A 13,984-nucleotide genomic window follows, 5' to 3' on the forward strand; every position below is an offset into this window, starting at 1 on the left:
CCAGTGCTAAAGCTTCTTGTTCCCTGATTTGCTGGCAACAAAGATTAGAGGAAGTGTTCACAATAATTTCTTGCTTTTGCTATGAAATATTAGATTTCTCTTCCTGTGAATTTGGTTCATTAAAGTTGGTATCAGCTGATGGGACATCATCCTGGACACTGAAGAGGTGCAGCAAGTCAGCACGGTGCCATTGGAAAGCATCCTTGTCATCCTTGTACCTCCAAGTGGCTGCTTAGCATCACAGCCTTGCTACATGATTTAGCCTTTTAAAGTTAAAAGATCTTTCATGTCTTTACTAGGCCTAGAGACACAGATGTCTTTGCAGATTTAAATCTTTCCTGAAATTATTGCTTGAGATGAAGAGGACAGCGTATTGCAGGGTACAGTCATAGCCAGAATTTCTAATTTGAGCAAAAATCTCCTTTGTCCTAGGAAATCTATGAAATGAAAGGATTTCCTTTTCAGGTGTAAAGAAGGTGTAGGAACATCCAGATGATCTTGCAGTCCACAAAGTGCTGTTACAGGGGACAGCTAGGGATGGCCCCAACTTGTCCCCCAGCTGTTTCAGTCTGGGGTAGTTGCTCCCTTCCCCGCAGCCACCAGAGCAAAACAGGCATGCGGAAAAGCTGTCACTCGTTCAAGGTTGGTGTCTAAGCATGGCCCTGGCAGGTATATCGCTCTCCTCTTGGCTTGAAGGGAAACAAATATCTGAATTCAGGTGGGATGACTCCCTCCTCTTGCTTGCCCCTTTCCTGATGGAGAATCATCTGCAGAAAAATCTGCTATGGCAGACTCAGTAAGTTTTAGTGCTTTTTTCCCACTTCATAACCCAAAACCAAATTTTGGGAAGAGGGACAACGGATGAAATGCCAAAAATCCCTTTGGTCAAGCTGTCGTGCCTGGCTGATGCCCTTAGGAAGCCTCTGTGCCGGTCAGCGGCTATTCCAGCACTGGGGTCAGCAGGCAGAAGGGGAGGAAAGGTGCATTTTCACCAAAGGCTAGAGGGTGCTAGGGGTTTTCTCATGAACTGCTATTTTGGGTTTGAACCCACTTTGTGCTGCTTCATGTTTTCCTCAAAAGCAGTCACCATTTACCATGGAGACACCATTTACCAAGGTTACAGGCAGACTAAATGGCAATGTGTATTTATTTATAAAGACTTGTTTTCATTTTTCTGATCTGCACCCTGGAGTTTGGGCTCAGTTCAACCAGGAATAGCACTTCCAGCAACTTGATGCTTATTTAAGTACTTAACACTAAATAACAGCAGTAGCAACCAGGGTGGTAAAATAATGTTTTATTCCATGAATGAACAAACACTACCATGCCACATCCTAAAGTTCTTTCTACAAAAGATTGTGGACAGAGCAGAATTTTACATTTCTCGGGTCAAGTTCATTTCAGGCTTTTGAGCCTGTTCGGTGTAGCAAAATCCGGACACGCAGCATTCTTATTGTCTATTTGGCATTTTGCCGGATAAAGCAGATTTATACCGTAGTTCTTGTTCACACAATGTCGATGCACTGTAAATTAGAGAAGATAATCAAAACCAAACTAGGTCATTTCTGTGGTTTATCAATATATTTTTCATGATGGTCAAAGTACAACCAACATTCAAAGCTTAAAATAATGATAATGAAAAAGACACACTAAAGAACACAATGGAAACATCATCATTGCTGTCAGGATGTGAGTTTACCCACAGTACTATGTAAAAAGTAGAAACCGGCATTGACATTCAAGCTGTCAAAACAAGAAAAGAAATTACATTAATTGTTATATTTCCAAGCTAGTACTTCTAAAGAGTCCTGATCAGCAAAGAAGTGTTATCGCATGCATGCTGAACACAAGACTAATATTGGATCGGGGACCTGACGAATAACTGACTTACATTCCTTTATATACAACAAAATGAAATATACAGTATTAATACTGGCTGTACATTTGGTCAGAATATTTTACAAGGAGCGACACTAGTCAAAATTCTTATAACACGGTAAGTGGAAGTGAATGAAGGTTGGATCTCTTTCTGAGAGTTGAGTTTTTTCACAAGAAGTTGTAAAAGTTGCTTTGCACCAGTATAATGAAGTGTTAGATATTTTAAAGCAAAAATGCTCCCATTTTTTTTCTTTCATTCTAGTGTGAGCAGGAGATAATTAAACGTGTTTGGAATGTGCTAATCATTGACCTGGAATAAAACTAAGCCACAAACAGCATGTGCAACAAATCTCTGCATGTTGGTTCTGTTTAAATGGCTTTATGAGACGATCTGTGAAGTATCTGGTACAAAGTCCTGCTACCATAGCCTCGTCTAGCCATTCCCCAACAGGTTGCCAACCAATTGTTCCAACACTAAAAGAAGAAAAAATAATTGTGGCCGTCGCATATTTTTCTATAGTACAATAAAAATATCTCAATGTTAAGCTGATTTAGCTTATTTATGTACATATTTTTCAAGGCTGCCAAAGAAAATACTCAATCTTGCAGGCAAAAGCTATGCTGGGCACATGAGAGTGAGATTTCCTTTACCTTAGTCTAATAGATTTTTTAACGTCTGAGTGCCTCGACCCCTGTTGCCTCTTTAGACCCCTAAGGTCTAAAGTGAGTTGGTTAATTCAGTGTTTTTTCCCCATCCAGAACAAGCTGAGAAGCTAATAAGGTAAGCGTGAGACCCAGTGAAAACAGAAGTAAAAGCTATACAAAACTAAGAAATAATTACAGGAAGGTAAAGATCAGTGTAACTATAGCAATACTTTGTACAACTGAATTTTGTGTGTCCTATAGCAATGAGAAACCTTCTGAACATGGGAAAGAGCAGGCAAGTATGCATGAATCAGTATCCTTTAAAATAATTGTGCTATAATCTTTTCCATGTATTAGGTTAGCTCTTTTTTTCTGACACAGTGTGATGCTAACTATTGTAACCATAATATGGATGATGGATTTCACTGCTACTGCTTGATTGCTTGAATGCAAAGAGACGTTAAATCTTCCAGTCCTCAAAGCGGTTTCTTGGGGTGTTCCTTCAAGTTCAATGTCTTGCCACTTTCACGCTAGAAGTCACTTGTGGCAAACAAAAAAAAGAAAGAAAAAAAAGAGAAAGAGAAAGAAAGAAAAAGAAGATGTTGGTTGTGATGGATTAATTTCAGACAGCAGTTTCTGCTGAGTTCACCATGCTTAATGTTCTTCCGTTTAGGAAGGAGTTGCTGTCAAGTAAAGCAGATGAGCTGCTTTCAGTTTTCTTTAAATACATGCTAACAACGTAACATCTCTTTCTTCAGGAATATGATCCAGTTGCATATTGTTAGAGAGATCTGCCTTGTGCTTAGCACGGACAAGTAGGGTTAATCGTCATCCTCCTCCTCTTTCAGTGGGGCTATCGGGAGTTTGTCCTGAACTTGGAAACACGCTACAAAGAAGTTGACGATGGAGTTGTACAAATGCTGCTCCAATGCTGGATTGCTAAAGTAATGGCTTTCGTCAGGGTAAATCTGCAAAGAAACAAGGAAATACACACCGTTAGGAGCTTAAAGCCTCAGGACTGACCACCTGTATCTGTAACTCGAGCTGGCCTGCCATTGCTCCACCTTGGCACTGCATGTGTTCCCATGGATGCACATGAGGTCCAGGGTAATTCAGGCACCCACAGTGCTCTGAGTGCAGACTTGCTTCCTTCAAAAGGAACTTTTTTGGGAGAGCATTTTCCATTTAATTCCATTCTGAACAAGTTCAGGCTAAGCAGAACCAAACCACACTTACAAATAACAGTGCTTGCTCCTTGTGAAAACTGAAAAAAAACCCAGTGCAAGTCTGGGGAGAGAAAAGGCATTAGGTTTTACTGACTAAAATGAGGGCTTTAAAGAAAAAATGTCATTAAGTAAAAAATGGAAATAAAGCTTGCTGAAAAAGTAATTAAATAGAAAAAAAATGTGGGAAGCTAGAAATGAAAGTTTATACAATTTTCAATTTTAATGAAACAGATAACTTCTGTATGTCTTGAAGGAATGCAAGAGGATCATAATGGGTTGTCTAGACCAGGATACTGAAGGGGGAAAAACTAGTTTATAGGGCTGGATCTTCGCAGGCAGGACTAAGGTGTCTCACTGTTGAGTACCTCAATCCAAGCCATAGATCCCTCAGCCCTCTATTCAGTCCTCAAATAATCTTTGAGGTGCCTCTACCCATCGGTGACTTCAAGCTCTAAAGTACTAATGCTTCTGCACTGGGAAATATGCAGGGATGCCTCAGTCACTGTAGTGCTGACCTAATCCGTGCTGGGCTCATTGCTTAGCTCCCATATCTGCCTTTGGAGCATGATGGAGTGAGCACACCCATCACATGAATCTCCGCAGAAATGCAGCCAGAGGGAGCTGGTATTCAGTAAATCAAGCGTTAGTAGGACTTGGGCACTACAACGCAGCCATCTATACTCTGAGCTGTAGTATGGTCCCTGGCATGGTTTGATCCTGGGCTAGTTGCACTCTCCTGGCCATGGCTTGAGATGTAGCAGAGGACAGGGACCATCCCCATGGCTGGTGGATGGGTTCATTTTGGAAGCTTTAATGGCTTGGACATGGGCCATTCAGCAAATCAGAGATGTAATTCAGCAGAAAGAGGGGCTTTCCAGACCAGAGCATGTCGTTTGCAGCAGGGTGTCAGATTCAAGAGACATTTCTCTCTGTTTTAACTTTTCTGGCTGGTTTAATTTAGATCCCCGTTTCCCTGCAATTCATCCTGAATTTAGCCTGTTCCCAAAGAAAGTAAACAGGCACCAATTCCTTAGAGATATGTCTCTCAAAACCTAATTTTCTTTAATTTAATAACTGTTCAACAACTGCCCAAAACAAAACAGTGGTATCAAATAAGCATGGGAGTACATAGGAACACATTATACGCTGGTGCTATTTCTACTGCCAGGCTGAGTTTGCAAGTGGCTTTTCAAAGCTTGCTTCATAACAGCAGTTTGAGTTCAAACTGGGAAATAACTGTTCAAACATGAAAAAAGGAAACACATACTATACCTGCAAGCTGTAATTAGCCTTTGCCCTAATTAGGTGTGTGATAAGGTCCGCAGTATGCTGAAAATGGATTTTTTCTGTAAAAACAGATTACAATCATTAAAGAGGCAAATTTAATTAAGAAAAATCAAAGCCATCCCAAACATATAATGAGCTCAAATGATAGGCTAACTTACCATCAGCAGTAGCATGAATGATCAAAAATGTCTGTTCCTTCAGTAATGAGACTCTGTGTGCTAATTTGGTGATCTGTGGAGGTAAAGGTTGCAATAAGATTAAAAATTGTGCTAGAAATTAGCAATTTATATGGAGAAAATAGAAGCACTTAATTCCATTTGATACTTCATCACAAGGATAACAAGCAGACAGCAGCACAGCATATTCTCTTGCCTACTTGAATCAGTCTGGAGGTAAAATAGACCCCCACCCTGCCCTTCCAGGCTCAGTATCAGCAGCAGGAAGAGGTCAGAAACCCTCATCTGTTCTGATAATGTTCACCAAAAGCCTGAACTGCAGAACACATGGAAAATGTCGAAGTGAATTTCCAGTGAATACAAAACACCGATGAAAAGCGTGCCCAGGTGCCCATGCCTAAGAACTCTTCAGAGAGCTGGAGTGACTTTGGTATGGTTTGAAAGCCAACCTGAATGAGCTTTGACAGCCTGGGGGAGGATCTGATACTAAATTCAAGTGTTCACTGCTGAGAATGCCTTTGCCCTCAACTGTCTCTCAGATGCACAGGGGAAATACAAATCTGAGTGACTGCAAATGGTACTGGGTAAGAGAAATAAAGGACTTCTCCACTTTTTGCTGCATTGTTCAGAAGACTACAAGTCTCAAGGAGACTTCAAAAGTCTCCAAAAAAATCTTGGAGTGGCAAAAGGAATGTGCGTCTCAAATCACAGATGTTACTGCTTTATAGGGGGGCAGGGAAGAATAGCTGTTTCAACTTAAATTCATGTTTCCTTCACTGTTTAAATGCATATTTCCTAGCTCCCATTCACTTACATGAGTTAATGTATTTTTCTGTTAAGACACCCTTGTATCAATCCTATCTTTTACCCATTTTCATCTTCCCACTGTCTTACATGGTTTCCACAGAAGATAGACAAGTGCATCTCCAATAGCAACAGGACTTTCCATGCCTGGCTATGAAGGTCAAATTAGCTGGCTAAAAACATTGGCATGTATGATATGGTCACTGTCATTTTACATTACAGATTATGTGTATATCTCTTCATTTAAAAGTTAAAGCAACCCTGAACATTAGAAGTGGCCCTGCATATTTCCTTGGTCCTAGAGGCAAGTTTTTGGAAATTTTGGTGGATGCAGGCCTGTTCTGGCTTTCTTGCAGCTCCACACTCTGTATGGACATAGAAAGCGTTTGCAAATTTTGCAAGTGTGCCCTCTGATCTTCCCTCTGTTGTTGGACTTAATGAGTTCTCTCATCTTCAGATTGTTGGCTGTGATGCTTAAATCTTGTGATGGTGTATGCACATATCTTGCACTCTGTTCTCCCCCTATATGGCTTCTTCCTTTCTGCTCCCTCAGTTGTAACCTACTACATGACAATACAGCTTTTTTGGAGTCTACATCAAGTCTTGAATTATGCGACCTTCATAAATTTCATGTCTGGTTCATGGGTTAGGAATAGTTCTCCCTAAGCAATTCATGGTTCAGCTGTGGTGTGTAGGAGATCTGTATCAGTTAGGGTCTGTACCCAGAACAGTACCATGCTCTGCAGAGAGCTCAGGTGCTGTTCCCAGCAGCTAATCCCAAGTCGACCAAAAGTACCACTATTTGCTTAGGCCAGCTTTTCAGTGCAGAAAGAGCACGTGGCAATACAAAGCTCTCATTTCTGGAATATTTTCCCTTGCTTTCACCTCTACTGACCTACCTTCAAATTTCTCAAAGGACTAAAAGAGTTTGCAATGATCTAGAGATCACGAGTGCAAAATCTGAGAGAAAATGAACTCAATGTTTAGATAGCCAGGAAAAGCTTCCATTGCAGGGGCACAGGGTGCTACCTGCCTTCTCTGTAAGAAAACAGTTTCAAACCTTTGCTGCCTTCATGTCTTCTGGCAGAAGACAAGGCTTAGTAGGCTTAACAATGTTTTCTGTATAACAAACTTTGTTTGAGTGACTATTCTTTATTAGGCTTTTCCTCCAAGTAGTTGAAGGAAAGAAGAAGGAACCAACTGATCCCATCATACATATTAACAATATTTTTGTTAACTGGTGCTATGTCTCCTTTTCCATGTCCTGCTCAACTCTGGCACAGAGTTCTGCCTACCTGAACTATCACATCCGTGCTTACATTGAAAAAGACAAGAGAAGCTGAGCTTCACTTGACTTTGGGTCAAACATTATAGCTCAGAGAGAATCAAAGTGGCAAGACCATTGGGATGAACTTTAAAGGTCAAGACATCATGCCCACTTGGGCACATCTGAGTCACTCAGCCTCAGCTCTTTCAATCTGTAAAACTGGAATAACTGTATTTACCCAATTTAGAGAGACAGACATGAAGGCTAATCAATAAAAACTGTATCCATCATTACTATTAAGACAACAAAAGCAGTAAGCAGGCTGAAGGACACCTTGCTGCCTTTTTAATATAGAGTTTTACTAGTGAGTCCATCTTGCACATCCTTTTTCCCTCCCCAAAAGAGAACACTTTGAGGAAGAGTTAGAACCCTGTTCACATTTTATCAGGGAAATGCAGTGTCCATGCAGTTACCTCGTATGCTCTGTTATCAATCCCATGCAAGCCCAAGTATCTTTCAGAAAAGGCTGAAGCTTGAAAAGAAAAAAAGAAAACATCTCTTTCAGTCATAAGTGCCTCTGAGTTAAATATTGCAAATGCTAAAAAAGGTCTTCTTTTCTAACCTTGCCTTAGTTACACAGGACACATTTCTAAAAGTTTTTGAAAATGCACTAACATGTATGATACTACAGTCTTTCATTATCACCATGTACTTATGGTTTCTAAATAAGCCATAGAAGACCCTTTTTTTTTTTCCTTAATGCAACCAAGATATGAGAGGAGAAGAGCACTATTGTGTCGTGTCCCTTTCTCCTTTCACATGGAGCCATCTCCATCAACAGTCTACTGCAAGCTCCTGTTGGTCTCAGGGATAACTGTACGGGACCTGAAGGCTGACTTAACAACCTTGACTTTCATGGCAGTCCCCTGATTTTCACTGGCACTAAGTGCAAAGGGAACTGGTGTCCCTGAGAGAAAGGACTACCATGTGCATCAGAGAGGACGAGGTGGGCAGGCTGGACACAGGTCCCATGGATGGATGGTTCAGGCAAGAAAGAAGCACGTTCAAGGAAGTGGTGCGGGTTGGTGTCAGAGGCTGGAGGGGTTTAGAGTCAATTCTCCTTTATTTAAAAGGAGTAAGTAATAAAAGTTATTTTATTACTCTGACCACCATGGTTGGTTGCACTGGTGCCAGCAAAATTGCCCTTGAGGTAGAAAAAAGGGTTTATAGATAGTCCTAAGAAGACACACAACACAAAACAGGCAGGGTCTTGGGGAAGAAAGAGAAGATAATTTGGAAAGGTTAGGGCAGAAACATCATTTGTGGTCAGCAAGAGGGTCTGTGGGCTCTGGGATGGGGTTTACCATATAGTTTGAAGTCTGTCAGTGGGGAAAGAGCAGCTCCACAGGCAAACACCTGGTTGTCTTCACCAGCTGGAAGCATGTAAGTGCTCAGGTAGCCTCCATAATCCTGGAACACAAATGGGGCAGGGGCATCAGTGGTCCTGCCATGAGGCACTGCCGCTTTTGGGTACAGAAACAGGGCAGCTGAGACCTTGCAGCAAACTCTCAGCCATTACGGAGCCCTTAATACCTTGCCCTGAAAAACCACGAAACAAGGGACATCTCCCCAACTTTGGCAGATGCAGCTGAAGATGAGCTCCATACTCGTTGCACTCTCCTGAAGGCAGGAGGGTTGTGTGCCCAAGAGCTTGCCTCTTTTCATCGCACTTTATGGCTGTGGGTCTAATCAGATATGTTACCTCTCCAAAACATTACCCCAGTCTTTCACTATTTAAAATGGACATCACAATTTCAGTGTCTACTGTCCGCCTGTTACCAATTCCCTGCAGAGATGCTGCTGTATGTGCAGCTCTCTTTGCCCACTCTAAGCCTGTATCTCCCACAATAAAGAATTTTGACTCGCAGTCCCATTCTCATTTCAAACCATGTGTACTTCGCAACTGCTGTTTCCCAGCTGGGCACACTCTGTGGTGTGAATCAGCCTCAGAAATCAATATTGTTGTACATTTGTACAACATGAGCTAGATCTACCCACATTCCCATAGGCCTTAAGGGACAGGATGAAAATGAAATGAAAGTTTGCAAGGGGAAAAAAAAATAATTATTTGACAGTGTTTTTCTGACAAATAGTCACTTTCTGCACTTGGAAATTAATATAAAAAAAATTGACGAATACATTGATAAAATGAAAGCTTTCATCTTTAATATCTCTGAGCAAGAAGCAGTCTATCTCAAAAATAAATAATAATAAAAAAGTCACCACTGACATATTCAATAAATCAGGATTTAGCTCAGCTGCTTAGCCACATCAGCCAACTAGAACAGCACAGAGGAAGAATGGGAAAACGTTACCTTCCCAAACACACCGACTCGCATTTTATCAATGTAATGCTCCTTCAGCATTGTCCTAGAACACGAGAAAGGAGAAACAATGGGTTAAAAATATTTTTCCTTTAGATATAGTAAACATAGTGTGATTTTTATTAGCTTGAATTTGGGGTGGCCGCAGAAAAATGTTGTAGACAATCTAAATTCATGCTCGTACACACTGCTTTCACATGAGTCTCTGTTCGATTTAATCTTGCAACCTGTTGTGTTGGATTTGACCAAGCAATGGCAACAAATAACCTGCACTACCTCTGAAAGTCATAATAAAGCTGATGCTATTGCACTACTCTGATAGTATTTGTAGCGTGATTATGTGCAGAATAAATCTAACAATACGACAGGACTTGACATTTAGGGTTTTGCACTGTTTTTTCTGTTTTAAAAAGTTTAAGGGCTTAAAGATGGATTTTTTCCAACTAGCAGGCCAGCAAAAAATTAATGTAGGGGCTGACATTCAAGCTTACTTGTTTGCAGCTGTATGACTGTACAGAGCTAAAAATAAACAGTCTTTGAACACGTGATACAGATAAGTGTTCTCTGATTTAGCTCTGTTTAAGGCTTGTTTTTCTTCCTCTGCACTGGCATGCATGAGCTCTTTCTCGCATGCCATCACTTGGTCACAGCTGTATGACTACATTGTCCTTCCCTCCCATCTCCTTGCTCTACCCTACACACCATTAAAGCAACCAGCACTAATGACAGTCTTGGGTTAATTATCATTAACGAATTAATTTCTTCAATAACAGTGTCATTCACCGGACAGCTTCCAACTGATCCTTCTCTTCCAGAAGACCCAGCCTCCTCTTAACCTCGTGCAACAGCTTAGTGCCTTGGAAGCCACTCCCGCGGCCGTCGAACTTCAGCACGATGGCATTGTGAGAGCTGACCATGACGCTTTCCCATGTCACCTCAAATCTCTCCGTTACAATCTGGCTGCCAGGCGTCCCATCTCTGAAACAGAAACAGGCATCAAACAAAGGCAATAGCATGAAACATGGGCCAAACACCCTCCCTGGGGCCATGAGCTTGCCGTGGCATGCATCGTAAGGCAGGGCAGATTTCAAGAAGGGGAGACCAGTCTCTGCAATGATGATGTGCAGAAGACTGGTTGTGTGGGATGGGTTTTGAGGCTGGGGTGGAAGCTGCAGGTTGGTTTCTGCCTCCCTCTTTGCACAGCAACTATCGCTGCACTAAGCTGAGCTTTGAATAAACACAGCAAGCACATCACTAACTGGGCAGGATTCCTCCTGTGAGCAAACCAGGGCAGCGATGCAGAGGTCAGCTTAGTTTTCCCTTTTACACCTGCTCTAATCTATATCTATTTTCTACGTTCCCCAAACATGGTGTTTTTCTGGTGGAGAGGTTTCTGTGAGGAGCCTTGCTTTGGGGTGCTCTGGCACTGCCAAAATATGTTGGATGAAGCTTGCAGACATCAATCATCCTTTCCTTTACTGGCAAGCATAGGGGTATCATTCACTGCCCCCATTCACCCAGCCCAGACCTTCCTTCTCCTATGGGGTTCTCCAGAGTGGCTGTAGATGGAGCTGTCAATCACTTCTGTCACCACTGCTTCACACAAGTACAGAGGGAAAGGACACTTCTAAAGCGATAAACCTAACAGCTTAAAAATGCCCAGGTTGGCCCAAAATTGGTGGGTAAGGGGAAGGGGTGGGCAAGACTCCCTCTTTACCCTTCTGCTTAGGACCCGATCCTTTACAGGGGAACTATCTCAAGAAATATTGACCCCACTTCAGCCAGACAGCCTGGAAAAATCAAGAGGTGATGATGATGATAAGTAATATTTTAGGACTTGGATTACTGTAAAGCCACTGGCATTTCTATCTACTTCTTGTCCTTTTTGGGTTCTTGGAGACATCAGACAACTCACTGCAGGATTTTAATGTGCATGTGACTTCACTCATTTGCATTTATTCAAGCGAGACCCAGGCACATCCAGCTTCAGAGGCAGCCTAATCAAGTGCTGTTAGCTTGATGAGTACCAATCTTCCTCAAGCACTTGTATAATGAAGTATATTTTCTCTGCAGTAATTTTGTGATGTAACGACACACTTATTGCAGTGTTTTTGTCCTTCATGGAGGGATGTGCAGGATGGTGTTCAGGCATTCAGAAGGCATTCATCGCTTCTCTCTCGTGGGGTGCTCCCTGCCAGGGAGCAAGCGATGCAGTGGGATGCAGCCAGGGCCAAGCAGTTTCTTCCAAGGTCAGTGACTTCCCTCCCCCAGCTTCTTTCCAAATTGCCAGAAAAAAACTCCGTAATGTGTGGTATTATTAGCAAATGTTGCATAAAGAAATACCTATCTCTATGCCTGCCAGGAGGAAATCCTACCTACCTAATATAAATGCATCATGGAGATCTTCAAAGGTTTCTGGCTCTGCCTTCACTGTCACTTCAGGGAACACTGGCATTTACATGAGAAGGACTGCTGCATGAGGGCGTCTAAATTTTAAGCTGCAGTAAGACTGAGCATCCCACTCTAAAACTACCTGTTAAGCACAGGGTGAGTGCCCTAAGCACTGGGACAGAAGGTCAACGTCCATCTTTTATTCCTCCCCGTCCTGTTTCTGCCCCAAAAATTATTGAATTGCAAGTGCAAGTGGAGCAACTTTACAAAATCCTACAGTTTACTTTGCAGGATTTCACTAGGGCACCCTCCTGGGAGTTGATACCCTTGGCTCAAACACGGGAGAGAAGGGACCTATGTATAGCCTCTCCCAGCTCCGAGGTGAGACAGGGGGTAGGGATCAGCGTGCCGGACTTAGGTGCTAAAGCAGTCCAGCATTCATTGTACAAAACATATCTTAAAAGGCTCTGATCATGGCTGAGGTTTCCACACTGTTCTAATATTGTGAACAGAAAGAAAGGATGAGCAAGAACTTACACAACCAAAAGCAAGGGGTAGTGCGCAGTGTCCGAAAAGGTTGCTGGCTTTAAGATCTGCATTGGCAATTCTAGGCAAAAAAACCAAATAACAACATGTCTTCAGTGTGGGAATGCTGACATAACTCTAATAGATTTTTCTGGTGTTTTGGCCACTTATGAGCAGAAACAAAATGGCATTTCATCAAAGGCACCAGTAAATAACACCTTAGAAACACAGATGTTGTCAAAGAAAAGACCCATGTTATGATAGCCGAGGTGACAAGAAATGTAAATCAGGAGTACAGCGCGAGCTGTTCAGTCATGCATCACTTTTACAGCATTCAATTAACATCTGGCAATAGCTATAATTTTCCTTTGTGGCAGCTGGATGAGTGATGCAGCCAGAAATCAGTATTTCAGGGCAGCAGAGGAGGGGGAAAATTGGCGATGAAAATGATAGTTTAAAACCCAATTAAGTATGGTGGCTGGGGGAGAGAATAGGATTATTTTGCTATAATGGTGTGAAGACAGATAGAGAAACATGCATTTTAATCCTAACTTCCAGAGGGCTTAATTTTGCTGTAAAACAGGAGGTAACTGTCCTGAAGCCCACATCGTTATACTGGTACTGAACCAATCTAAGTGAGGGATGTGCTCACCAAAGCTTCATTTAACTGCTTCCCATGGCTTCGTATCGATAACCAAAAACACTGCCATACAAATGCTTTCTGCATTAATGAGAGCACATTTATTTTTAAAATGTTAACTCCAATCCAGATTAGCAAAGGCCCAGCAATTAAATCGGTATTAGGAGCCTTTTCAGTAGATTAATACACAGATTAACCATGCGGTTTAAGTGGTTTGCTTTGCAATCATTGTCTGACACTCCACCTAATTAGTTATTCCATCTGAATGTTAATAGCTGCAAATTGGATCAATGGCCCAGGGACAGCCGAAAAGGCCATCGCTTGACTTTAAATATAACTAAGCACTACATGCAGTGTTCCCAAGGCTGTTAAGCCCAAAGCTTTGAAAATACAGGGAAAGCACAGAACAGCCACACGGCTGGGGCCAGCTTGTATTTATTACACACACACATATATACTTTAGGTTAAATGACCAGAACTGTGTTTCAATGATACCTGCAGTTAAGAAATTTAGCATCAAGCTGAGTTATTCCTAATTAGCTGCCAGTGCCACTGCAAATTGGCTCGCGGTAGGGATAGATGTGATCTTTATGACAGGCTCTTTCCCCATTTTTCCTGGCCATAGGGCCTGGAAGTGCACGTCTGTTCTTGTTATTTCATGCACTGGTTTATGTTCCTAATGCCCGTGTGGCAAGCAGAACATTTTAGGGCCATTGTGATCCTTTTCAAATGGCAACTGTCTCTCAGCCTTTGCTTCACAT

At 42.0% G+C, this 13,984-nt stretch overlaps 1 protein-coding gene across 4 annotated transcripts in view; it reads right to left on the bottom strand.

The window, feature by feature from the left end:
• Positions 1–1,282: 1,282 nt before the first annotated feature.
• The window catches only part of DPP6 (dipeptidyl peptidase like 6), a 566,701-nt gene continuing 553,999 nt past the window's right edge, over positions 1,283–13,984 (bottom strand). For all 4 annotated transcript variants that reach the window (XM_087730211.1, XM_009467586.2, XM_087730220.1 and 1 more), the window contains exons 19-26: positions 12,596–12,665; positions 10,451–10,645; positions 9,659–9,713; positions 8,648–8,753; positions 7,757–7,815; positions 5,195–5,267; positions 5,022–5,095; positions 1,283–3,491 (exon numbers count right to left, since the gene is read on the bottom strand). In XM_087730211.1, the coding sequence (XP_087586337.1) occupies positions 3,345–3,491; positions 5,022–5,095; positions 5,195–5,267; positions 7,757–7,815; positions 8,648–8,753; positions 9,659–9,713; positions 10,451–10,645; positions 12,596–12,665 (779 nt within the window). In that variant the 3' untranslated portion in view covers positions 1,283–3,344. The remainder of the gene's footprint in view (positions 3,492–5,021; positions 5,096–5,194; positions 5,268–7,756; positions 7,816–8,647; positions 8,754–9,658; positions 9,714–10,450; positions 10,646–12,595; positions 12,666–13,984) is intronic.

The sequence above is a fragment of the Nipponia nippon genome, unplaced genomic scaffold (genome assembly GCF_047370975.1).
Source record: "Nipponia nippon isolate SJK-2023a ecotype South Korea unplaced genomic scaffold, ASM4737097v1 scaffold_1, whole genome shotgun sequence".
NCBI classification, from domain to species: Eukaryota; Metazoa; Chordata; class Aves; order Pelecaniformes; family Threskiornithidae; genus Nipponia; species Nipponia nippon.